This window comes from Hyalella azteca, unplaced genomic scaffold (assembly GCF_000764305.2).
Source record: "Hyalella azteca isolate HAZT.00-mixed unplaced genomic scaffold, Hazt_2.0.2 contig13515, whole genome shotgun sequence".
NCBI lineage: Eukaryota > Metazoa > Arthropoda > Malacostraca > Amphipoda > Hyalellidae > Hyalella > Hyalella azteca.
The window spans coordinates 649,370-677,332 of record NW_025943433.1 but is presented as its reverse complement, the minus strand read 5'-3'; the positions used below and the strand labels follow the sequence as shown (position 1 = coordinate 677,332).

At 38.4% G+C, this 27,963-nt stretch overlaps 1 protein-coding gene across 1 annotated transcript; it reads right to left on the bottom strand.

Annotated features, from left to right (window-relative positions):
* Positions 1–15: 15 nt before the first annotated feature.
* On the bottom strand, positions 16–20,806 carry LOC108670552. Its single transcript, XM_047883720.1, has 17 exons — positions 20,080–20,806; positions 18,099–18,851; positions 16,713–16,806; positions 14,105–14,196; positions 10,491–10,608; positions 9,813–10,100; positions 9,336–9,477; positions 8,045–8,219; positions 7,615–7,734; positions 6,024–7,272; positions 5,571–5,788; positions 4,999–5,199; positions 4,421–4,549; positions 2,444–3,814; positions 2,058–2,235; positions 1,530–1,925; positions 16–1,333 (listed from the first exon to the last, which is right to left on the bottom strand). Exons 1-17 carry the CDS (start codon positions 20,566–20,568, stop codon positions 969–971), a joined length of 6,378 nt encoding a protein of 2,125 aa, XP_047739676.1. The 5' UTR covers positions 20,569–20,806; the 3' UTR covers positions 16–968.
* Between the last annotated feature and the right edge of the window lie 7,157 nt (positions 20,807–27,963).

The window sequence follows — 27,963 nt, the reverse complement described above, 5'->3', positions numbered from 1 at the left end:
CTGCAATTAGTGGAAATCAGTAACAAACAATTTAAAAAATAAGAATAGCGTAATTAATTACAGGTGTTGAAAGCAATTCTTATGTCAGACAATCTCTGTAGGCATCCAGGTAATTTCTCCCTTAAGCTCGAGTTTAATTCACCAATGGCTTCAAAGTTCAGTTCGTTGGAAGTCTGTTGCCTATATGGATGCCCATTGAGATTCATTGCTCGAATAAATCCGTCTCTATCAAATTGCATGATTTGAAGGTTCCTGAAACTTTATTGCTGTCATGACATACATCAAGTGAAAGCAAGCATGTTATCTCTACACAGGATGATGTTACGTATTGGACGGTGGTAATCTTTTACGTCAGTTAAGGTTTATAGATAAGAAAAACCAAAGTACAACTTCAGCCTTGCATCAACTTGCAATCAACACATCTTAATATGACTATGAAGTTCAATTTGTATTCCAAGTCACAGGTAAATGAAATTAACGAGATAATCAAGCAAAGCTATATTATGAACTTGCACGAATTATATAAAATTACAAAATATCATTGCAAAAACATAGGCAAGGGAAATACTGAGTAATGGCAAAAATTGATCATAAATAAATGACTGTCGCTTCAAGTGGAACCAGCTATCAGTTGGAGCAGCAGACAGAAGCAACGAGCGGTGGTATCCATAATTGTAACCATCCAGCTTGTAATTAGATCAAGATTAGAGTAACAGGATACAGGTTGGCCTCGTATTAATTTCACTCGACCAAGTTAGTACCGAGTACGACTGGAATTTGATTTACTTTAAGAAACGAGTAGACATTTTTTGCTTTAAAAATCAGCGGACTATTTTTTAAAGGATCTCCCTGAAGTTAATAGATCATATTTTTGCTTTCGATTTTTCTGGAACCATTTAACAATAGTAAAGAATTCAATTCGTGAAAAATGTATTGTTTTGAGTTCTCTTATAACGAGTCATTGCTTACTAAAGATGCACGCCTGAGAGTCTCACTGAATCCCCTGCACCATCCCGGATCTCGGCCTGCTCAACCGCGAACGAGTTATGTGAGGCTGGCAAAAATTTATCGTCGACTAACGATGATATTGATCCAGGAAACATGCCACACCCTCGAAAACTCGGTAAACCCAATGTACGTGAATGCGCACCATCAATAACGTCTTTTTGGGATGCTCGTTTGTGTCTTAGTTTAACTTTTCGGTTCAAAAAACTGGATTCAAGTAGACACCGACTTGACGCAGCAGCAACTCGCTTCTTTAAAATCGATGTTTCTGTTTCTAACGCTTCGAGGAATCCGTCTTCATGTGGCATCATTGCAGATTCAACGTGCACTGAAAAATGAATCCATATTAACAATTAAAATTATACATTTTACAAGATGTATAAATTTATAATTTATAAATCTTTATATTATATTCAGATTTGATCTACATGCATCTCATTTCGGGTTCAGCTAGGATTGAAAATATCTTTTTCATAACACTGAATCTTACACCTATGATATAGAATTATAGCTAAATTTCTTACACTCATAGCTCCACCTGGATTTGTCGATCATGAGGCGGGTTTTGGCAGCTTCTAGTTCTATTTTGAGCCGAGTTTGTTCTTCTCTTAGCTGCTGAATTCTTTCTTCAGGAGAACACAGAGCAGCGCCCACGCTAGGTGACAAGGGATTGACGGAACGCTTGCTTGTCTGAGCTCGCAAACTTGCTTGGTTTTCTAAACGACGACGCGTTTCGTACCTTTTCACTTCATCCTCAGTATATTGTTGCAATTCTGCCTCAGTGTCGAGACCGTTTGAACTAAAATCCAGCGACTCACACACGTCCAGGCCAGCTTCGTAAGTTGAGTTTGGAGGTGGAGTATCTAAACTTGAATTCTTGCACTGCTTAGCTGATGAATTTGGAGGTGCTATGTCTTTTTCTGAAATCAGAAGAAAAACATAGTAATATTCTTAACATTCTTTTTGCAGATAATGCTATAAAATACATATTTGTCGTATTCGATCTGTCATGATTCAAGTAAATAGCCCAGAAACCCCAAACGAACTCTCACCTCTGACTGGAACTGACGCGTTTCCATCATCGTCCAAACCCGAATCTTGTGATGATCCAAAGGACGAGCATTCAGAGTCACGGATAACTGACTCATACCCGGAACTTTCTCCCTGTCTGCAATCGCTAGTTCCTTGGAACCCCATTTGGGACCGACGACCACTTCTACTGGTGGTTACCTGGAGAAATTAACAAGTTAAGCTTTCCTCTTAAACAGGGATGGCTAAAAGTATTATTTAGTGTCCATGGAAGTCAATTCAAACATACGTTGAGATTTTATCCCTACCCAATAATTTTCATATCGAGCATTGCATAAGAAACGAACGCATTCAGTCCGATATTCTGAATTTCTTATTAAAGATGGCATTTTTTGAATCAACGACTTACTCTCAGACCAACTCCAGAGTCAGCACCAGAATCATAGCCATGATAGGTCGACGAATTTGATCCTGACAAGCTAGCTGTCTGGAAAGGTAAATTCTCACGCTGGAGCACAGAACATTTCCCTCTTCCACTCTGATCTTGGCGCGGTGTTCCGCCTCTTGCATTTTCTTTTGGAAATTCTCTCTTGCTGCTCCGTCCACCAGCACTGTTGCTGCTGCTGCTAGTGCGGTAATCATTGCTTTTACGAGAATTTTTACTTCTGATTTTGTCGGACTCCGTTTTGATCAGTGATTTTGAGTTCCTGCTTCCTTCGTAGTCTTTTACTAATTTCAAGTCCCGAGGACTTCTTTGTTCATCTTTCCCAAACTCTCCGTCTTTGGATTTCTTCTCGATCTTTTCTTGTTCCTTTGTACATTCTTTATCACGATATTTCCTGTTGAGTTTATCATTACTTTTTGGTGAGGCCGTACAAAAATCTCTGGAGTAATTTTTATTCAAGCACTTTGAAGTCTTTTTGGGAGATTCTTTTGGCGAGCTATTTCTTCTGGCACCGCTAAAGATACGACTCCAACTTATTTTACTAAAGCTGAGTGACGCGTCTGTTTCAGAAATTTCCTTCGTCGTTCTTTTTGAAGAATTTATCAGTCCCAACTTTTTCTTTTTCTTTTCCTTTTTAACTTTTAAGTGATTCACGTTAACTTCGTCATCAGACAGAGATGTAGGGTTCAATGGGAGATTATTTTCACCTGTTTTGTCTTCTACGATTGGTGATGGCAATCTGCCTTCAATCTGGCCACCTGAATCATGTGAAGTCACAGTATAATTCAAATTACCGGTCATTATTAGGTCGGGAGGTCTATGTGCTGTCAAACTGCTTAAGCTTACGTAATTACTGGGCAAATAAGGCATAATATCACTTTGAATGTCATAAACAGTTTCGTTGAAATCTTTAGAAAAATCAGATGCAGAATCATCGGCATCGGTTCTACTGTCTCCTGCTTCACTTATCAGCTCAATTTCTTCTGGTAATAAAGATTTCCAATCTAAGTTGTAGTCGGGCTCAGTTAATCGACTTGGCATTGTATTGTGACTGCAAAGAGGTGGCAAGCAAGCCCCAAATTCGTGTTTGTCGTCATCCATCAGTTCATCTTCAATGGGACGGATTAGAAGGTCGGGGAGCATAGCTCCATTCAATGTTGATTGGCACATTGACGAATTTCGGCGAGGTGCCTGCTTTGCCAAATTTTTGTAGAACTGATGCAGTTTACGAAGTTCTTCGAGTCTTTGAGCAAAGTAGTGAGTTTTTGCCATGAAACTGGGATCTTGGATCATCTCTTCGAACCGAGTACTTCCTGGGGTCTCTACTTGGCATATCTGGAAGGTAAACAGAAGTTGAAAAAGGCTGGCGGGAGGAACTATGCGAAGAAATAGAAACGAAATGCTGGCACCGACAAATATTGTGAACTTTAATGACATGCTGGATTGAAGTGGATGTAAGAAGTTGTGGGGAATCAACTTCTTGCATTCATCATGCTAATTCAAGAAAAATATAAGTTTTTAGACAAACAAAAGCTCACGAATGCGACGCATTTCAATTGAGAATGAAAGTTTGTAACTACAATGTGTGTAAGATCCCCTTGCTTATATCATATTTTATCGAGCTTCATTTTACGGCGCAATAATGGAGGTTCCTTATTCTATATCTATTTAACACGAGACAAAAGAAAATGCATTTACATAGGTTTCCATTTACGAAAAAATTAGGAACGAACTATGGAAATTTGATTATAAATTTAAAAAATCATTTTTATGCTACGAATCGTTTTTGAAGAGCTAATCATTCGTTGAGGGTTAGAAAAATTGTGTCTATACTAACTCCTTTTGTAACTGCAAAAATATTTCTCGGCATTCACAATGCATCTGTTACCTTAAAGGTTGATATTCTAATGAGCTTGTGGTGCAAGACCATGCTACACTCACATCGTCATCCAGGTGGAGCTGAGGACGCTGGTCGGCGCCAGGAGCGTCTGCAACGGAAGGATCATTTGTCACTTCGTTAGCCTTTAGTTCACACTTTGCTGTGCCCACATTGTCTTCCTCGACTGAATCCTGCAAACATAAGTACACAATATATCACGTTATTGTTATCTGTTATAGAGCTACAAATGGCGTATTGTATTTCTTAATTCATTTTTGGTGAAACCATCGGAGCACGCATGCAAGAAATGTATTTAGAATTGACTAATTCATTAAATGATATTTATTGGCTGGAGCTGAGAATTTGAAAGATAATTTATGAGCAAATGTGGCGCGTTTTAGTAAAAGGAAGAATTGAAATTTTTCAAATTTTACACCGAAGTGCTAGGATATTCATAGTAACAAATTATGAAACTTTTTTAGCTGATTAAATTTCGCAAAATTTCAAATTTTTTATTCTGACGTTAAACAAATGTATTGCTTAACGAAAAATTATATTACCGTCCCTTAAATTTGAATTCGTTGAAATTATTTTCCAGGAAATCTAAGGCGCATTACTAATAAATAACCAATTAACTTACCGCGCTGGGTTCGACCTCCTCTTGAACGGGAGGTAGGAACCGCCTCAAAGGCTGCAGGTTCCGCACGCTGTAGCACGAGCCGCTAGTTTGCAGATCTTCTTCAGTGACTTGCGTCCAAGAGTCCACTAACTCGACGGGCTCTATGGGCTCCTCCACCTCGATGAACTCGCAGTCTTCCCAGCTCGTCGGATCACCGGGAAACTGAAAGAAAATTTCATTCTTATGGCAATTTTCGCTAAACCAATTTAAAGTCCGCAATCTTATTTATCTTATCTATTCACAAAATTATGAATCCTTTAAGCATTTTAGAGGTCAGTCGATGCCTATAAATAATTCTATATCGTTCTCTTGGACGAATTAAACGTAACAACTAATTTAACATGATAAAGCATAAAAATTTATATTTTCATCAAATATGGTACGAGAAAACTCTGAAGCATTATTAATATATCAAACTTCTAATAATGAAAAAGAAGTGCGTAATTTATTACCTGTTTTAAGTGCCAATAATAATTTGGTGCCAACCTGTTTTAATTGTTTGTTAATAATAATGAAGTGCCAAATTTTTTTACCTGTTTTAAGTAAACTCTGGCTTCTGGTAGAGCCTCCTCGTCTTCAACTTCATCCATGGACAGTTGTGAAGCTGTTTCTTCTTCCATGGCCTCCTCTGACACCTCTGAGGTTTTATCCGACCTGTCGCTGTCCTCTTGAGCTTCCGGGAAAGCGTGGCTCGAAGTCGATGATTTGCACGCTTCAGTCGACAGGGTATCGTGTTCTCCTCTTCGAGTCTCTGAAACACATATAATACAGTGAAATTTAATAAAATATAATCCATCATGAAAAGCAGAGATACTAAAAAGGCAAACAAATGTTTCATTAGATTTCATCATCTATTAGAATGGTTCCAACATGCAACCTGCAGAGTATAGATTAGTGTGAACATGTTTAGGCTTTTATGAATGAAATCAAGGTGATTCAGAGGGACTCAAGCATTCTATACTGAGATAGCAGTTATAAATATTTACCTGGTGCAAGAAGTGTCGTACTACTTGGCAGGAGGCCACGGTCAGCCTCATTCAATGACTTATATGAAATAGTGTCACAAATTACAACACATTTTTTCTCCGCCTGGGAAGATGTTTGCTCCTTTACATGCTCATTTGGCTGGACTATTGTAATTTCCTCGATGAATTTCGTTGAATCTTTTGTCCCCTCGGAAGTTATACCATCATGAAGTACAGCAATTTCTTGTTTCTCAATTGATTCAGATGCTTGACAATCTTTTTGCGATGGATTAATTAGTCTATTTTTAATCGGCGATGAATTTTCTGTTGGCATTTTTTCACTTTCATTTAATGGCAGGCTTGAGTCTGGATCTGATGAGCCTGGCATGCGATGTTGAGGGCCGTTTAAGGAACGTCTACGATGGGGGGAATCTTTTGATTGCGATGAATGTTTCGTGGAATCTTTCTTCAGTTCCCTTCCATCGCTGCTTCTTCGCTTGTCTCTGTGTTTATCTCTATGCTTCGGCGAAGTTTCTTCTTGCTCGCTAGTTTTGAATTGTGTCATTTCTTTGAAAGCCCGATGTTTTGGACTTTTGCCTTGAGCCTCTTTCACGTGGCTCTGAGAATTTTGGGTCTCTACCCATTTCTGAATCATGATTTTTTTAACGTCATCCATGTAGCCGTAAGTTGCCTCAGGTCCATCGATCCAAGTTTCTAGTTCACATTCCTTGATTTTCTGACTTTCCAGAACTTTGGATTTGTGGAAGCGTGGGCCATCAACCCATTGTTCATCACTAGGGCCTGGACAACATGGAACGATGTTTTCGGTCAGCAGTGTTTTCCTTTGTCGGCTTCCATGCAGACATTTCTGGTGTTTAGGAGACACCGAAGGCCCGTTTCTCGTAGAATGAGAACAGTGTTTGCATGGACTTCTATTGCTAGGGGACTGTGAGTGTTTCGTTACATCGATGGGATCTAAATTTCCGGAATCTTTTCCAACTTGATCGTCTTCCGAATACCTTTCCTTGGATTTCAGAGGTGAATGAGCTTCTTTGCTTGAACCGTGCTTCGGCGATTTCTTTGGTATGATTTTTCTCGGTGTGCGAGGCGAATCTTGTGGACGGCTTGAGTCGACTGAAGAACCTTTTAGCGCTTTTCGAATTGAGCAGCGATTTTCAGGCGAGGAACCGGATGGCAAAAAGACTGGAGGATGTTCGCTGTCAGTGGCTTCATCGGCTCCTGGACCGACATAAATTACAGTGTCGCAGGACTGTAAAGGCGAGAACCTCGTTAATTAAACTCCAATTAAGTAACTGTGCAGCGGATGTTTCAATGATTTTAATAAGTAAATTTTTTGCTTCCTGGCCAAATTCACGCTATCATATTACTTCCTCTTTGTCCTTGCAGAATGAGTTAAACTGAATGATTTAAATTAATCTCACGAGGGCGTGAACAGAATCTGTTTATCTGCATTGCTTTTGTAATCTGTCTAACTGCATTGCTTTCGTATTTTTGCAATCGTTCAATTGAGTGTTGACAGACCTTCAGAAAATATAAAGTCATAAAGTGACTAAAATTAAGGCATCATGCCAATTGGAAACATTTCATTTACCAGTTCTGATGATGAAGGGTCCATTGATGAGGATCCTGTGTCAGTGATCGTTCCTCTGGATGATCGACCGCTTTTTGATTCTTCGGATGACCCGCCGCTCCCTGAACCACCGATTTGTGGCTACAAAGATTAACATGAAGAGATGAATTAGGCCATACAAGTCATGAGGTTTTCAAGCAACATGATTTTTAGATAAGCCAAAATAATTTTGGCATTAAATGGAATTAAATGTAAAAGGAAAATGGCAGAAATGACAAGAACTTATGAGGATATAGAGCAACATGGGAAGGATCCCCAAGTATCCTCATTTTGATCGTAAATTCTCTTTGCTCATTTGACAGTGACCGGAACTGTTCGACTAATATGGATACTATAAGATTTTTTCGGCAATAAGTACTATATTTATTTTCGATAATGTGCAAGGCCAGACTTTGACTCTGCGCCGCCGGAGTCGATGCACCCTGGCGGCGAGTTGTATGGAGGCGAGCGTGTCTTGGTACTTGTGGGGCTCGGCGCTGACGTGCACCAACATGGACGTCACGCACCGCAGAGAGCCCACGCACTCGCGCACCAGCTGGCCCAGCACGCCCAGCTGCACTTGTCTGCTTGCGTAGGGGGAGGGGGGTTATTCAACAGGGGTGTCGAACAGGAGTTTTACGTCATGTGGTATGACGGTTGCAGTGATAACTTTATAATTGGGAAATAACATCACTCTACGCATCGCTCCTATATTAATTGGTAGTCTCTACAATACTGGTAATACTGCGAGCCGTCTGTTGTAAATTTTTGTTTCTCTCATTATTCGATCCTGAAGTCAAACGTTGGCTCAGGTCATTTCAGTCTCAACGGAGGCAGCGTGGCTAGGGCGGCCCCCATGAGACGATCTGATGTAAATGCAAGTTTCTGTATCCAACACCAGCATATTCATCAGTCACTAATTTTTTCGTCAAGATCTTGGATTTTCTGTAACCTATGTCAACGAGTACCGGTATATCTGAATGTGGCAACTTTGAGGGGGTTCTAGATCTAGAAAGAATCTGAATTAGTGATCCTCCGCCGGCTCTGATAGTCCACCCGGACTACCTTGCCACGTCAAATATTTATAGATCAGTTGTGATCAGCTACTGATCGAGTGCAGTATTCCTCCATTTATTGGCCAATCGGAGTGCGGTTTTAAATAGCGGTTTCAGCGTTTAGTAGGCCATAGGCCTGTCGCCGATTCTCAACATCGAGGAACACTCGCAGCACTTTCTTTGCGGTTCCAGTCTGGAACTCGCAACGCACTGCTACAATTATGCTGTGCTTAACCGCTCGGCCTCCTTGCCGTTTCTGACCAGAAATTGGCGTCCTCCTTTTTAACCAATCTTATTATAACTGACATGAAATCGCACAGCATGAATTCATAGCCAAGATGTTTGTTCATCCCGACTCGGTACGAGTAGTTACATATGTGGGGGAATATGGGCCATGCCAAGTAATCTTAACTCGTTTATGTATAACTTTACATCGTCTCATTACTGGCTAGCCTTTGCTATAATTTACTTGGCGAGGTACTTTTGTTAAATTAAAATTTTGTTCATTAAACAGAGTACAGTCATTCATTCTACAATTAGAAAAGTATTCTATTTTAAACGCCTAAGATTTATATAAATTTAGCTGTATAGGTAATCGTTGCTTTGCCGCAACATCATGAGTATCTTGTGAAGCTAACTATTAATTACTTCTGTGGTGGCTGCTTCTGTCCGTTGATGATGGCCAGGATGGTGTTGCCCAGGGCGGACAGGGTGACAGCTCGGCCACCGGAAGCGCGGCAGCCGCGATCTACTGGCCCAAAATCCAACAGATGCAGCCGCCCCCAGCAGCCTGAAAAATGCGATTATCTTAACAAATGCGCGTACAGTCATTATGACGGACAAGTTGATGACCCTCATTCAATAATATGGCAATCACTCAGAGCCCATGTGAGGATCTAACATTGGCAATGGCAAACTCTTCATTGTAGTTACCTTGAATAAAATAAAAAATATCATATTTCTTATCATTTATATTCAACTAACACACATTTTTACTCAACTAACAGTGCCGTAAAATGTTACCACCCAGCTCTCCAGTGCTTCTAACAGTGCCGTAAAATGTTACCACCCAGCTCTCACCAGTGCTACCAACAGTGCCGTAAAATGTTACCACCCAGCTCTCACCAGTGCTACCAACAGTTCCGGAAGTAGAGATGGGCGTTCCTTTCTCCTGTTGGTAAATATTGAGCGAGAAAAGTAGGTGAGCTGGTCGGCCGAACTCGTCGACGTGTCGAGCACTCAAAACCAAGTCCAGGAGCTGGGCCGCCCTCGTCATGGTCGGAGCTGACACTTCAGAGAGCTTGCTCAGTATACTTGGCACAAGCTCATCGTCGCCGCAGCCCACGCTCGACAACGTGTTCCCGGAGGACGAAATCATTTTTTCGTTGTCTTTGTTAGTTGCAGTTGATTGATCTAGAGAGAAGAAAATTTAAAGTTCCATCATTTTAAATCCAATTCCATTCGATTTGCTATTTCCTTGTTCCTACTTCTTAATAAAACTATGGAGTGTTACAACTTAACCATATTTATTCGATATTGCTTGCCACATAGACGAAGTGCCTATTACTTCATTATGTTTAATTACTTTCGTGATTCATGAAGTGGAATATCGAAAATTCGATCCGTATGGGCGGAAATTCTATCACAGTTATTATCGAAGAACAATACTTTTTAATTAACTCTGGGAGACTATTAATTCCCATTCAAGCAGATTTATGAAATATTTTTTTAAATTTTTAAATTTTAGAGGACTTTTTTGTGGACTGAAATATATGAGCGCGCGTGGAAGGCCCAGTGCAGCACCTGCAGTGACGGCGAAGGGCAGCAGCAGGTCCACCACCTGGTCTCCTGGACCGACCTGCACCGCTGACACGGTTACGCTCCAGCTCCTGCGCGGCTCTCCTGCCTGCACTGCTCCTTCCTGGCGACAGCCACATAGCAGGTTTACTAACCAATTTATTCAATGGGTTAGAAATAATCGTGAAATTTAATAGTTTTATGTAAACATTTGTGATAACAATTCAATTTTGTGTAATTTGATAATTTTATGTATGCTGCATATGAAAATTTAGTGTCAACATATAAACAATTATAGCAGTAAAAATATTAACTAAAATAACTTACTGTAGAGATACCTACGCTTCTAAAAAAGCTCATGTTTATTCAGCTGTGGAATTTTTATATTTTGATGAGGCTTCTACTCATGTTACGATATTTACATTGACCCGAATGACAAATTGAAAATCGCATGGAAACAACGCCTAAACTTATTTCTGCGACAACTTGTCTATTTGAATTTACAGGGAAATTATAGCCAAGTGTTTCTTTTTTCTCGCAAATAATTTGTTCTTGTTCATTCGACAATGCCAAGAGCTGCAGTCTTCATTAGTAAAACAATCTATATATCATCCACAGACAGTGTATATTTCTTAACAATAATAACACACATTACATACTCTCTTCGTGGATTTTCAGAAAGAATTTTTAATGCCTGAGTTTAAAGCATCGCTTTTTGGTCCATTGCGCTTCAGGGGAAGAAATGAACTTGCTGATAATAGAACCTTACGAATGTACTACAATGACGTGACAATGATCGATATGTTAGAACTGAGCTTATGGATGCTCTCTGACCAGTTCTTCCAAAAAATGAAAAGTTAATTAAATGATAAAAATCAGTACAAATGATATCGCCAAGCATACCATACATTTAAAAATGCTATCAACTGATTTTATAATAAAATCTAACTTGATTTGCTAGTTGTAGACAATTCAAATGCGCGTATCACACGCTTAATGACAGAATCCATCGATATGCCAAATAATACGAACACGATTGAGTAACTGAACTTTGACAGTTGAATGTTAATTTTCATGAATTTTTAAATTAATTTCGTGTCGTGACATACCGTTTAGCGAGTATTCAAACCCAAACTCAAACCATGCTGAGGTTTGACGGAGTTTTATAAGGTCATGTCCAAAGTTTAGACCGTTACGCACGTGACCTAATCTTATCTTATCAATACACAAACACGACTCTTTTCAACGTTGAAACCTCAATTGAAACTCAGGAATGAGAAAGATAAACTAAATAGATTGTCATTACATGTAGCAGCCATATGCCATTATACATGTATACCAACATCTTCATAAGTCTCAATAAAATCAGGAATGACTCTTAAAGCTTCACAACTAGTGCACCTTTTTTGTGGTCAGTTAATAAAAATTCCCAAGAAGCTACTGAGATAGAAATTTATAGAGAGTACATTATTATATTAAATACAACGTCATTTATTTCAAATTTGCTATAGAGAATATTTTTTGGTCTACGTGACCAAATGCATTCATTCGCTTTTATTTTAGATTCCCAGTTAAATTTGAGAATTGATTAATTCGTAAGCCTAAAACATTGAAAATAGGTTTCGGTAATAAAATTATCTTTAACAGTTTTTCCAATTTAGTTTCATTTTACAACACTTCTCTTTAACTTCACTTCTTGTTTGTTTGTCTGTCTGCTACAAATCTTATAATAAATATTTAACGCACTTCTACCTGTCCAATCGATCTAGAATTTTGCACACTTGCATAAAGTTGGAGACAATGCATGAATCAATTGATAGAATATATAATTTTATGAATTAAAAAAAATAAAAATAATTTTGTCTTCTACAAATCTTATAATCGATATTCAACACACTTCTACATGTCCAATCGATCTTGAATTTTGCACACTTGCGGAAAGTGGGAGACAATGCATGAATCAATTGACACAATAAATAATTTTTAAAATTTAAAACTTTTCCATTTATTAATATTAAAAAAATATAAAAATTAATTTTTTTAATATATGGAAATAAAATTAAAAATTCATTGTAGATAAGTAACATCAGAGACACTGTATTCTTTAGAAGTGTTGTCTTTAAAAAGTAATTTTTAAACGCATGTTATTTATGTAAGGCTCATGTCTCAGGGTTGGCACTTTGACGTTCGAACGCATTATTATCCTGTGGTGCAACGTTGATTTGTACCCAGAAAACTCGGTTATCGGCTTAATTTTTGTAGTTCGTGCTGAGTTAATTTCATAATTAGTCTTCTTTATTACGATGAAATTACTTGCAACTCTGTAAAAGCTTTTAAAAGCTTTTAAAGCTTTTTTTGGAGCATCCATCACTCCAAGCCTCAGTTATCGACGTCTGCGTGGGGACCTCATTGAAGTATACAAGTATACTCATGGTCTATACAAGGTCCCTGAAGGGTTACTAGAATTTGAAACAAGAACCAAACACCAGGGGCCATGGCTATAAGCTAAAAAATTGCGCTGCAACTTCTCCACGCGACAAAATTTTTTCTCGCTTCGAATCACCGACATGTGGAACAGCCTCCCCGATGACATCGTTGGAGCTCCAAGTATGAACGCGTTCAAGAACAGACTAGATAAAGCCATGAAAAAATATATGTACAGATTTGAAATGCCTAGCTCCTTATCGAACCCGGTGGAAGTCTAGTAGCTACTTCAAACTATCGCCAGTCATGAAAAGATCCGGTCAAATGACACGAGTTTAGATCTATGAACAAGGCACGAAAAGGAAAAGAATCGGCGACAGGCCACATCAGGCCTACATTTCAGCGTCGACATCATTATGTTATGTTATGTTATGTTAACAATATGATCTTGTAGTTTTATATTAGACAACCATAAATTTCTTTCTCTGTCAATTATTCAAAGAAATAATTTTTATGGTATACTAAAATTTTCTAATATGTCCCTCAAAAACATGCTCAATAAATACACGAATAAATATTTTCTCATCAATAATTTAGCTCCGGTTTCCCAGTAAAATTTGATTCTATGTTGTACAATGCACTAAACATAATCTTTGCAAAGTTGAAATATTTTCCGTTGCATATTTATACATGAAGACTTGATCTGCTGCACATTGCTTTCAAGCCAGCTTAGCCAGGATGCTTTGTCAGTCAATTCAGAGGCAAATTAGTTTCCTGACTCTAAATAAATACTGGCATCAGTTTGAAATTTTGAACAAACGCATCAGCCCTACACTGGTACAAATTTAAAAACCGTCTCTGATAACTTTCTTAATATTCTTCAACCGCAAGTAGCTACAATATATGTCGATGTCGTCATAATCAAGTCAATCTATATTGTTATGCTATAGTAATGAAAGCAGATACGGTCTCAGTCATCGCTTTCGAAATTAAAATTAGATAAAATTACATTCAAAGAACCCGAATTTGTGTTGATCCTAGAACTCGCTGTTTGGCTTGAGACCCTGCGGTGTAGGGTCTCTCAGCTACAACGTATGTTAAGTCACTTAAACCGAAACAGGCATGGATTTAATTATTATTCAAAACAAATGGCAAGAAATTCTATAGTACTACTGCGTATGAAATAAGTCATGTACCTGCATTGCGTTGTAGAGCCAACACACGGCAGAAGGCAGCACGCCCAGCGAGTGGCAGCTCTTGGACGAACCAATCATCGTCTCTCGTTGACCTGCACGTCCAATGAACAATGATGAGTTTATGATGATAATGTTAATACGGTGATTTTATAAGGAACTCCTAGATTCAAATCTGAATTTAGGTAATCTTTTTCGTTAATAATACGATATTTTGTCGTTATTATGAAGGCTGACCCACAGATGAATGCTAAAATGATTTTAGGAAACTTGATTTGTAACATTGTTGATAGCTGTTTTAAACATTTGAAAAATTCAATGGTTTGAATCCTCTGAAATCAAAGAAGACTTTTTTTTGAAATCGTGACACGGTTGGAATCATTTCCGCCTTTAAAAGAGTTGCGCTGTCGTAGCAATATTAATAAGGAACTTTTGAGCCCGTTCTAGGAAGCCACTTGAAACGCTTGGCTCACTGCACCGAGAATCCCGAAGTTAGGTTTTAGTGCACCGTATCAGCACATTTCCCTCTAATATAACTTGCTTTACTCCTGCCAAGTCTCGAGAATTGGGAGGGTCCAGACCTGCCGAGGTCTCTCATTAAAACCTGGCAGCATCGCAACTCACGGAGCAAGCTTTTTGAATTTTGTTTGATTGTGTACGCCAAGTTACAGAGAGGAAGCCGGATCTTACCGCCATCTCACGGGCTATGATGTCTTGACATTTTGTGCAATTCCTAACTAATATTTTTCTTCAAAAAAATATTTCTAATAATAAATATTAGATATAAAAATTTTTTTCTTTGGTCAATCCAAACTCGAATTTCACATCGTAATGATTTTTGATGCTGAATTAGACTGCTTATCGGAGAAGAATTTATCAGCTGAGTTTCCGTCTATTCTCAAACATTCTTCTTTTCGTTTTATTTTACGTTAGTGGAAATAAGTTCAAATAACTTTTAAATGCCTCAATAATTGCGCCCGAACTCTTTGCAATTATTTATACTCATCAAGCTGCTGATGTACATGGTTAGTCCTAAGACCTACTACCATCAGGTAGACATTGTGATCCAAACCCAACGATCTTCCCTCGGACGAGGCTGATGACAAAGTTTCGATAGGAATGCGAAGGACGCTCGAATGCGACAACAAGTTTGACAAGATCGATCATCACAGGAAATTCATCAGGAGTTGTGTTCTTAAGATGACATGACCGGGCAACAATTTGCCCAGATATACAGCACGTCCCTCGAATAATATTTAAGGTCCATCAGTATGAGTGATGCTATAAAAATAAAACGCTTTTTTTCTGTCAAGCTAATAGTACAACTTTGCTCTCGCATGTAGTGGTGAGAGAAGTGCGGAGCAAATGACGACTGTAAGCGAGAATTGAATTGCGGTAGCAGACGCAACAGATTTGTATTTCGTGCAGGTTTCCTTGTTTGGTAACATAGCATAGGCCTGAACAGTGTTGGAATACAACTCAGTGGCAATTGGAGACTAAGAAATTCCATCAAGTAGCGTGGGCAGAAGGTGTCCGGGGCCCTAGGGAATGTTTCAATCTTCTTGGCTCGCGCCTTGCGAAGACGAGCCCAATCGAGGCGTCTGGGACCAGCATGGCGCACCATCGCCCAACTTTTGGGGAGTCTTCATCAGGTTTATTGGGCAAGTTTGGTTGAGTTTGGGTCATGCCAGGCTCGTTGCAGGCATACTTCGTTCTGCCTCACCTTAAGGTCTGCGCCCTTCGCTCCTGGCCACGCTTCATTTCCTACGCAAATTTTTGTCTTTCGTTCGGCACTGCTAAACTCACACAAACTGCAGGCCAAAGCATTTTGTTGTGCAGACCTATATCAAAGTCATTGCATTGCTTAATGTTCTATCTCCACTCCTGCAAATAGTTCTGTTTATCTACAGGATACGAATGTCCGACTTTACAACTGATATCATGTGCTTGCGAATTTTACATCAATACGTTTTCATTATCCCTAGTATTTTCCATAATTTTGGGGATGTCATGCACTACAGTAAATAAAATGATTTATGAATTTGTTTGCTGCAATATCATTCAATGAAATGATTATATAGTGTCGGATGTGTTAGCACTCACCATTGCATGATTGTTAAGTGAGTGCTGATGTGACTTCAAAGTATCACTCCCCACCACGATTGTGTAGTGACTGCAGTCACTGTATAGTGCATCATCATCCGCCACGACACGATTGTTAAATGCGCCATCACTCACAGCGGCACGACTTGCACGACTTCTAGGAGTACCATCACTCATCATAGCACGAATGCTCAGTTGGTCATCAGTCAGAAAGGGACAACTGTTTTGTCTGTCATCACTCACAGCGGTTGGACTGCTCGACGCGTCATTACTCAGCGTAGCACAACTGCCTCAGCGTCCTTGGAGCCAACCGAGGTACGGTTCGTCGTTGCAGACACCACTCACCAAGGAGCGACTTATGGGCGTTACTACTCACCGAGGTGCGGCTGCGGGGCGAGACACCACTCACCGAGGTGCGGCTGCTGGACGAGACTCCACTCACCGAGTTGCGTCTCCTGGGAGAGACACCACTCACCGAGGTGCGGCTGCTGGGCGAGACACCACTCACCGAGGTGCGGCTGGCCAAAGGTGAAGACAGCGCCGTGGGCGCCCCTCAGCGCCGCCGCGATTATGTCCGTGAGCGCGGCCGAGCAGAGCTCCGTCTGTGTGAGCCAATACCAGTTACACATAAAGCATGGACAACTGTAACTGTAGTGATCCTTCACTGGAGGCTATTAATCGACCACTTCCGTTAAGTTTCTTCACACAAATTATTAATACGAGGTTGTTTTGATTAGTATATTTGTTTCCATTGAAAATAATTAGAACGTACCAAGAAACAATTGATTCGATGTCCTGTTCTACATTAAGCAGGGAATTGTACTATAAACAAAAACATGGTCAAAGAGAATGCTGTCTGAGTTTCGACTACGGAAGACTTATCATAAGTGCTAACGAAAGTCGTTAATTTTTTCATTCAACTTTTTTATCTTTGCTAATATTATACTTGCTTCTTCAGTAACCTTCATCGCCACAGCTCCCCTTAAATTGTGAAGCGCATATCCTAACACTGAAAAATTATTCCTGAACAATCTGCTGGCAACAGCGCTGCACGAAAAAAAATTTTTCGCACTGTCGCTACGCAAGAAAGCTTAAATTTTTTCGAGCAGCCGTCATTCGGGAGGCCGGCTTTGCATAAGATGAGTTGCACGGAGGCGCGTGTTTAACTTCTGCCCCAGGAGCCTAGCACTAATTACCCGAGCGTGTCATGTTTATGTGGCCTCAGGGATAACTATGCTAATGCGCTACCTCTTATACAAAGCATCTAAACTCGAACCTTTCTACTTTAAATGGCCGCTATTAGGCGCCGCCTCTTGGCACAGAAATTAGGAGGGGAAAAATTACCGGTCATGCGTCCACTTATTGGATGTCCGTTTATTTTGTAGTGTACATATTATCTTGAAACTAAAATTGTGAAGTACTGACGGACTCCATTAAAAAATTAATAAGCAAAATTAATTAAGCAAAACTAATTAAGCAAAAACTAATTTTCATGCAGATGTTTACAAATTTTCTCACGGGCGTCCATACTATAGGATGTATGCTCGGATAGAATGTAATCAAACTTAAGCTCGGAATACCTTAATTAACAAATACGTTCATAGCGACAAATTGGCTGAAATGATAGTTGGGTTCAATGTTTGGTTGAGTCATTGATAATATATAATGATGAGTTCCACTGAGGCTTACGTGAAAAAAAATTGTCAACAAAATGCATGTTGGAATGAAACAATTCAGAAACTTAGTAGAAGAAATCATAAATGTTAATAAAAATTGCACATCAGTACTATTCTTTGTAGTTCTACTAGTAATCTAGTTCTACTAATAATAATCGATAATTCCGTAATCAGTTAACGTGTTAATAGATAACGAAACTGTGGTTTGAAATTCTAACCTGTGAATCGTCGTGAGTGAATATTCCATCAAAGGTGAACATCTTAGGTGCGCTGACTCCTTTTATCGTAGCTGAACATAAATTAGAATCATCAGGCTTTGGCTGGGAGGTTAGTTTCTTCTCTTCAGGAATGACGTCGTCCGAAACATAAAGTTGATTTTCGATACTCTGGGTCTTGGTGCTGCTTTTTGTATCACATATCAATGATCTAAAGTCAACAATTGATTTATTTGCCATTTTCGTCTCATCGATACCGTTTAATTTTGGATCATGAACGCTCTTAGATTCATTTACACCTGCACTTACACAATCAGAACTTATTGAAATCGTCCCATTACTCAATTTTGTATCCGCGAGTTCCGTAGAATTGACGACTGGCAAGTCTAAATTGGAATCATCTTCACTAATACTACTTTTCTCAATGGTTCCTTCAGCAGACGATAAAATTTTATCTCCATTAATTTTTATATCGTTCACGTCATCATCAACACAGCTGACAGGTTTACTTCCAGCTAATACTTCACTTGGTATAACAGCTGCTGCTGCTGCAAGAGCGTTCGTAACTATTGGCCCGTTTGGAGGAACGGCCCCCGTTTGGATAATTTTTGTGGGGGTGATTGAAGAAGGCGGGGGAACTGTGGTCGGGGTGGCAGGATCGTAGAGGGTAACACATCTCCGTCTGTTGTCCACACTCAGCACTCGGCAGGACCCTGGCACTTCTCCTCCTTGGAAAACTTTTAGGAGCACCTTTACCTGAAACGGAGAAATGTATAAGGTATAACTTATTGAAATGCCCATTTTGTTGTAATTATTATTCAAGTCGTCCTGATGTGTTGAAGCGATGGATACAGGATCTGTTACCCTCTCGCCTATTTGAGGCCGACATAATGTAAAGCATATGTAGAAAGAAACGTTGAATATTTGTTTATATTGCAATTTTCAAGGAGAAATAAACTTCCTTCCCATATAAGGGTTAAAGACTTCTTCTCCCTTTTAAAGACCCTAGATCTGAGGTAAAGGAAGTGAAAGGGAGACTTCCACTGAGAAAAAAACTAGAATATATCGATCATGTTCGCAAAGTTTAATTTCGTTAAAAATAACTTCGTATGAATTATTAAAAAATAATTAGAAATGTTTGATATTCATTCGGACATGCATACAATGAGATTTTACCAAGCAGATGAAACACCATACGCGTGGTCTTCAATTATGGGAGCGAAGCTTTCCTTGCCAGATTATTACAAAGTTTTTGAGTTTTTGAAGCGAACATGCGAAGACATTTTGCATAAAGTGTCCAACTTGGTCAAGTTAGCATATGTATGACTCTCTTAACGAAGAGGACCCCTCCACAGATGGATGATGGTGACACTCCTGAGCGTCGCTGAAGATCTTTATTTTAAAATGCACCGCTCGGCCGACGGAGGTTTATGATAGTTTGTTCAAGATCTTATGGGAGTTTGGGGTGGAAAGTGTTTTTAGCTCACGGGCTTTTTCCTAGGAGAGGTGAAACTGGTATGGTAGCTACAAAATAGTGGTAGTTAAAACTAGAAAACGTATAGAATGATGTAGCTGAAACATAAAACACTGTAAATAATGTTATTGGATTAAATAAGAGTACGTTGCTTTAACAAAACTTTAATTCTTCTCTTTAGCATCATTGTTTTGTATAAAAAACTATGCCTACTAATTTGTGTCAACTATGTTGACACATAGTTGACACAAATTAGTATGTCAACTATGTTGACACAAATTAGTAGTACTAATTTGTGTCAACATAGTTGACACAAATTAGTTGTACGATCATGTTAAACCATTTGCCCTCTTATGAAAATATGATAAGCAAATTGTGTCCATAACACACAATTAATAATAATTAAAGAATATATACATATATCAACAATTCACTGTCAATTATTTGTCAAGATGAATAAATATAAAGACATCAAACTCAAATTAAGTTACATTGAATGTCAGTACGAACCTTGCCGACACTCGTGGTGTCTTTGCAGGAGAGTTTCCTGAGCAAGTGCGGCGGCATGGGAGGCGGGTAATCATTTAAAGCAACGCTGAAGCATCCGGACATTTGATTTTGTGACGAGGCTTTTTGTTTTCCATGAGACTTGAGAGTATGATTTAAAAACAATGTATTGTTATGATTAGCGGAAGATGGTCTAGCCTGGGTTTTATGATTTGCACATAAAGTCTGTAGATGAGGGTTTGAGACTGACGAACTTAACGTTGTCATATTAAAAGTTGCAGCTGATGAATTGTTTAAAAGATTTTGACTACAAAGGGATGGGGCTGTATTCTTTTTAGAATTCATTGGAGATAGTGTTGTTTGAGGAGTAAGAACTATAGGATGATGATTGTGCAATGGTGATGTAAGCCCAGGTGCATGATTGATTGAAAATGAAGACGATTTCGGACTGAGATGCGTGGGGCTGAAATTTGTACCTGGCTCCCCAGACATATCTAGAGGTTGTATTATCTATTTCTCTAATATGTCACTATTTTTCTTCCAGAGTTGCTAGCAGGTCCTTCGAGGAGTCAAGCAGTTCTTGCCACGCGGCCACCAGTTTCAGAAATTGTTGTAGTTTACAGCAAAGACGGAAAGAGGAATCGTCTCGCAGAATTGGAGCCGGCACAACCCGAACAAGAAGGTATTGCTGAAGCTTGCAGTTGAAAGATGTTTTTTGCGTAACTTCTTCAGCCGGTGGCTTCTGAAAAGAAAGAAAGGTAATTTTAAAAAGAGCCTTTAAGAAATACTTCGTAAATGTTTAATGAATTAATGATAAAAAATGATTTAGCGTTTTTAGGGAAAATGATCAAGCTGCCGGTCGTGCGGTTAGATTATATCTTTTTAGTAGATAATATTCAACAGATATCAGCACGGATTTATTATCACCAACGTTCACTTTTCACGGTAATCAACTTCAAATTAACTGTAAAATTCAAATAATTTACCTTCATTCATATCTAATCAGACATTGTACAAAAAATTTTCGACAATATCTGCAATTTCACCCTGTAGATAGAAGGAGAAGCTCAAGCTCACATTCATTTGGGAGATAAAATAGATAAAATTTAAAATATCATTCACAAATAAATTGAGAAGCCTGTAAGTTCAACATAAACACAGTTAGTCAGTTGAATTGAGCATTCCAAAGTTACATTTCATTCGAAGTATTTGCTAAAAAAAATAAAAGATCGATAAATAGCTTCATTCTTCAGCTTAGGGTATCTATGTAAATTATTACTTCTGCGAAGAACATAATATTCGGGCAGCAAAATACAATATAAGAATTTCTGAGCTGCGGTACTCGCAGACGTGCCCGAACGCAACAGACAAGTATTACGCGCGCCGACGACGCATCCGACAGTCATCCGACACCAAGTCTCTGGCTGAGTGCCTTTACTTCCAGGATTATTTCCTCTTTCCATTGCAAACACAATCCACCAGCGCACAGCTGTCCTGATTGTCTGCTCGAGTTACCTATACTGCGCACCGATGCGGTTCTACACTATCGGGAATGATATTATAGATTGTGCTGTTTTTTTGTAATTCTCTGTGTTTTTTTTTGTAGTTTTGTTTATTGTAACTTTCTCTTATTTCTTTTATTATTTTTCATAACAGCGTTTTGCGATTGTCATATGTATCAATGCTTTGAAAGTATTCTGAAGGCTATAAGTTCCTTGCAAGTTTTTTAGCGCCGTCAAATCTAGCGGCGTCCATGGCGAACCTTGGAACTTAGGTCCGCGTTCACACTATATCAAAACTCCTTTTTCAGTAAGCTAATAATAAACCACCACGGTCAGAATAAGTCATTCTCACGAGAGTACACGCTTATGTATTGATTTTGAACTAAAATTCATTTATAATATTTCCGGAAGTAATTTATGAATCTCACTATTACAATTTACAATTTTGGCTTTAATGCGTGCAAATAAACTTTATGTACTACAATCAAGTACATCCAATGCTGTGCACTTCCTGCCATGACATAATATTTCGATTTGCAATCCTAAAGTTTTCATTTATGTTGGCCTTCTCAGCACGAAAGTATTTGTCGATGATGAACTATTAAAACGTTCATTTCAACTGATCCAACATTGCGCGTGAAGTGTTGATAACTAGAACCTTTAGCCTCGAAGCCAAACCGTTAAAGTTTGATCATTTACCGCATCTTTAGATCAATATCAAGATCGCTGCTGTCATGAAGTAATTGGCACCTCGTAAATTATAGAAATTGCTTTCGGAAACTTTGAGCTCGGCGTCAGGCGAGGTAAATTCTCAGCCCTGTTCGAGTGGGGGGAGGGTAGAGATCGATGACATCCGCCGAAAACGAGTAACAAAGTTTTGCATTTTCTACCAGAAAAATACATACGGAAATTGTTACGATCGATGAATAACTATTAGTTGGAGATGTAAATAACTAAATTTATTTACTGTTCGCTGAGTATATGGTCAATAAAAATATTGATCTGATAAATTTATTAATCTTGAAAGTACAAGTTAATAAATCAGGATATTCTTTATGTTTGATACTGTGCCAATAACCAATTTTATCTAGAAACAATAACATGTCTCTCGAAAAGTTGTCTGCAATGTCCATAGTTACTGACTGATGTTAATACCGTCAACTTAAAAGTAAAACATTCATTCTCTACTTGGAGAAATCGAAGATTGCGATCGAATGGCTTGTTATTTTCAGCCATATTCGTTCTGCAGATTTTTGGTTATGTCACGGATTAGTTCAGTGTATTATCACTAATCACAGAACTAATCACGGATTAGTTAGGTGATTAGTGTACTTGTAGAAGTTTATTTGTATTAGAGCTTCAGGAGAGTAAAGTAACGAAGGTGCTGATTCAATTTGCAGATAGACGTTCTATTAGGTTTAAATATAGTTAAGACAATTGGTAGGTAGAGTTTTTTTAGTCCCACATGTTTAAAAATCCACGCAGGCCTTATTTGAGTCAGCAGAAATAAAGTTGAAGGAGTTTTAGGCAATTTAGTTAATTTTAAGGATGCGCGAAGGTTTTATGAACTGAACACACAAACGATGCAAGCAATGAAAATTATTGCTGAGAAGAATAGAGCTAGAGCATAAAAAATTCAGTTTCGCTACTTCCCGGCAGTTGATTTGAGTCCACTGTAGTTTGGAGCTTCGTTTATATCATATATCATGTTGATCTCAAACCCAGGTACCGACGACGGGATGCTTTTCTATCAAGCTAGAAGTTTCCATAGCAGTGGCGCTGCGAGGGTCGTATAAAACTATGAATATCGGAAGTACGACATCAGTCGCCAGAGTTTATCTGCGTTTGTTGGGTTTTACGGCTTTACTGATGCGCGCACCTCCGTATAAATGCGGCTTTGTTGGGTCTGGCTCGATGGCATCACCCTAGACAGCGCGTCTGCGGACGATCCTGAATTTTACAACCTATAACATCTTAGCGACAGCCGCGGGACTCTGCGGTGGTAAACAAATCTCAGGAACGCTGGCCAGTGACGCGCAACTGCTTCTCTCAAGCAAAGGCAAAGAGCGGCTATTACAAGGAATGAGGAATATAAATAAGATTATTAACTAAAAGCGTTAGTGTCCGATCTGGGGATATAGTGCTCATTTCAAATAGGGTTACAAAATTTATGGGAAGGGAAGGCCAAAAGAATTTATCATATGTTCTATCTAACAGTTTTGCATGCCAGATACTTCAGCTGTTCAAAAATTAAAGAATTTTCGAATAGTCAATTCGTTCGACCGAATCTACTGGAAAACCTGAAAAAATAAATAATATCGTGTAATAGAAGAAGGAAATAAACACTATCGAACGTACCAACACTTTTAAGTGGCTTAAATTTTGAAGTGTTTACTGAATTGGGTAATTTTTATAAAATTCTACAGAATTAAAATAGTCAAGTTGGATGTACCTGCAATTGAATGTTAGATTTGTAAATTTCAAGGGAAACCGGAACGTAGCGAGTCTGCATAGGCGCCCAAACTGATCGAGGTGATTCTGCAATTAAAATTCTGGTACGATGTCTCGTCTCATGACTCATTACGTTTAATTTTTTATTAAATGCTTGAATTGTGCGGGATAAAAATTGTATTATTACATTTGTACTCAATAACAGTGACATATGAATGTACTTGATATTTACACTATTTTAATTCACACCTGGTGTCTAAAAATATTTGCTACCAAAACTTTTAATATGGGTCGCAAATAGCTAGCTATACAGTGTGCCAAAAAAAATACTTTTCCTTAAATGGATTAGCCTTCGGTATTATGAAAAAATCTATTCTTTGCTTTTAGATGTTCAGTTCTGTGATGCCATTTGTTGTTGATCGATGTGATGTTGATTGTTGTTGATTTGTTGCTGTTGGGCAATTGATGAGTGATTATGGCTTTTGGATGATCACTGTTGATACCAACGAGCAAAGCTGTATGAAAGATGTATGAATTTAAAAAATGCCCAAAATTTGTAAATAACCTAAAAGTTTTGGTAGTATTTTTTTCCTTAAAGTTCCAGCATTAAAATTTGAATAATGTTTTTAAAATAAAGCATATTAATTATAAACAAAGGTTTTTTATTTATCGCTGTTTTTTCCTAGATTTTATCTTTCCTCCAATTCCTCAAGAACTTGACGTGTTCAAAGCTGTGCGTCCTAACGCGCGCCCGCAAATCCCAAGTCGTTCCAGAGCCGACGCACGGCGCTCCCCCGTTGCGGACCATTCCCGTTCCAGATTCCCGGATCATTTCCACCGGATGTTCGTCAGCATAAACGAAGGGGGAAGCCCTGACTTCTCCCCAGTTCCCGGCTGCGGCTCCCACTTTTGTTTTACTGCCGTAGGGAAATTTTAAATCTTATTATTCCCGGTGACATGGCTTCCTTGGCCCACTTTTATATCGAAGAAGGATGTTTCTTGTGAGGAGCGCGAGACGACGGGACGTGAGAGGTTTTAATGGAGTTAAAATATAGACATCCGCATGGTTGTTCTCTGAAGGATTCGGTGACTCGAAAATATTTGACTAACAAAAAAAATATATTCGTGTACTGGCATGCAACTAGAAAATAAATTTAAATATTGTCTCCAATATAGGATAAATATTGTTAATATAATAGAATATTATATATATATGTATTTAAACACGGTGTTTAATGACTAGACAATTCATTGATTTAAATTTTCGGGGTCGAAATATATTCTCCAAATGACGTTTGTAGATCAAATGCAGGCTTTAGGAAGTAATTTTAATTTATTAACACCGTTTCGAATGTAACAACTTTAATTTCCAAGTTATGGGAAGCCTTGAATACAAAAGTTTTTATGGAAATTGTTACATGATACACGTAAATATGGTACAACACAAAAATTTGGAACCATTAAATAACTTTGAAACAATTTCAAAGTTCAGAAAATCCGACGGTTACGAGATGGACAGCAGGGGTCCAATCCGTAAAGGTAAGGGCTTCATCGATCGTCTGTCGGATGATGTCATTTACAGAAGTTAAATTTCAAGTGTTGCAAAACCTTCACCTGCTTGATGATGAATATCGTATATTCGAAACAACGCATTCCATTAAAATGTCATTCGGTAACCTGCTATTTGTTCTGGCGCCAACAAGAAATTTTATTCGACTCATTGAAAAATGAGAAGATTGTTAATAACAAGCATGTTCTGGTCTTCAATCAAACTTGCACAAAAGGGTGGCTTCTGTAGAATTACACCTGTATATATCAATATATTATATCATTCATGGAGAAATTTCGTGGGAAATGAAAATTATTTATGTACTAAAATTTTATTACGAGAATGAATGAGCTGCTTAATCTCTAGAGTTTATTGTAACTCGATCGGATCAAATAACTCGACATTAGATTTTCCTTGATTCATTGAATGCCGGTTTGAATCGGGTTATATACTCGAATAATTTAGACTGGACTCTCAAATTTGTTTTTTGTTCGCATGAAGTTAAGAAATAACGTTTTATTGCATAGGAGCGCTGTCACAAATAAATCAGCAGTTCAAGAATTTTGTTGAGATTTTTAAAATGAATTAGATTAACGCTTTAGGAAAATAAACAGAGCTGTCTTTACTTTAAACCTAATTTGTTAGGTACCTTCAACAACAGTCAAATCTCAATTGTAATCCTGAGGAAGCTTAAGAATATATTATAATTGTCATGCCATAATTTCGACCTATTGCCTGCAGATTTTTGTAACACTATGAATGAAGGTGAACTAAATGTAGCTTTGATTAAATACATCATTTTAAGCACTAAATATGTTTGATTCTCCAGCCCCTAGTCACACTCACAGTCGTGTATGATGCGCCTCCATCAGTCAGACATCGGAGGGTGCCGCGTGAGACATTTTCCATCACGGAATGAATGGCCTGCCGTTCAAAAAATGGCTGGGAAATCACCGTGATTCCAGCTGATTGTGTCTCTTTGTTTCCCAGGAAAAGCAGCCCTGAAGGCAAGATTTATTCCATTTCCCCCACTGGACGGCATCTTTGCATTCATGAAGTCAAGCCTTGGGATATTTCAAAGACACTATCTATGCAATGTATTCAACTTTATTAACAATATGTTCCTCAATATATACTACACAGACAAAAGATGAGAATCATTTCATGAAAATGCAACTAGGATTTAATAATGATAGGAAGGTCGATATTGCGAATTTCGGATATTCACTAGAAATGAATAAGAAAATTTAACATTACTGAATCTCTGCGGGCATCAGAGTTTCTCATCTAAAGATATTAATAATTCGAAGATTCATTGTTGGCTTGAATTAGATCAATAAAAAACTGCAGCGCAATGAAAACTCAGGTTTCAACTTGGTAGAACCGTAACCCTTCTTATGTAAAAAGCAGAGGCGTTCTGCAGCTAATAAATATCAAACGAATTAGAAACTCTGTTCAATCGTATAGAAAGAGATTAATAAATAATATTGAAAATTCTAGAGTGGAAGTAATTGAAAGTCATTCCAGCTATAAGGATGGAGATGAAGCCGGAAAAACGGTCGGTTAATCGCATTACAAGGCACTAATCCCCGGTGATGAATGAGGCTGACGTTAACGGTGCCACTGCCATTGATTTATACAAGCAGGGGGAGATACTTTGCTGCTCGACTTATTGTAGCATCCAAATGCTCTCCAAAAGTTCTCTTTGTGAATTTTTGATTGCAGACATCCGCCCTCTTAATTGCTTTTGTTCATACTTGACCTTTTTTTCTCATTTGTGAAAAAAGGCGCTATTGTGCTCGTCATGTCCGTCCGTGACTTCACGTTTTCGTCGACTAGGGAATTCGCTCTCTGTCACTCAATGCAGTGAGTACTGAGTTATATTTTTTATTTATGATATGTATCTTTCATAACATACTCGAAGGCGATTCGAACTTCACGCCACTAACATAGGCCGAAGAGAATTTAAGAGCATTTATAGTTTAACGCTAACATTATATAGCTCCTGCTAAATTGAATTACTGATCATTTACTTGCAAATTCGTTCACTATTGTTAAGTAATGAAAAATAGGGAAACTTATGCTTTGAGAAATATTTCATTTTCAGACATTGGAAATATATGTGTGGAAAGACTAGAGGCATAGAATAACACGATTTTTGCGAAGAAAATCTTAAATTCAATGTAGAACTCCAACATATACAGTGGGGGGAAATAAATATTCGTACACTTGAAAAATCGTATTTTAATGTATGTAAGTACACAAACTTAACAGGAAAAGTGATTTAAATTATGTATAGAGACGCATAGTATTCAAAAATACTATCAAAAGAAATTAAATCTCTTTGGTTTTCAACGCTGTCACGGGTCTTGAAGCGTCCAATGA

Bases quoted from the DNA above. Each gene is read 5' to 3' on its own strand.
- LOC108670552 (XM_047883720.1), bottom strand. From the start codon at position 20,568: ATGTCTGGGGAGCCAGGTACAAATTTCAGCCCCACGCATCTCAGTCCG. The intron at 9,478-9,812 runs GTGAGAGCTGGG...CGCATTTTTCAG, and splicing joins CGGAACTGTTGGTAGCACTG to GCTGCTGGGGGCGGCTGCAT. The intron at 3,815-4,420 runs GTGAGTGTAGCA...TTTACCTTCCAG, and splicing joins AGCTCCACCTGGATGACGAT to ATATGCCAAGTAGAGACCCC.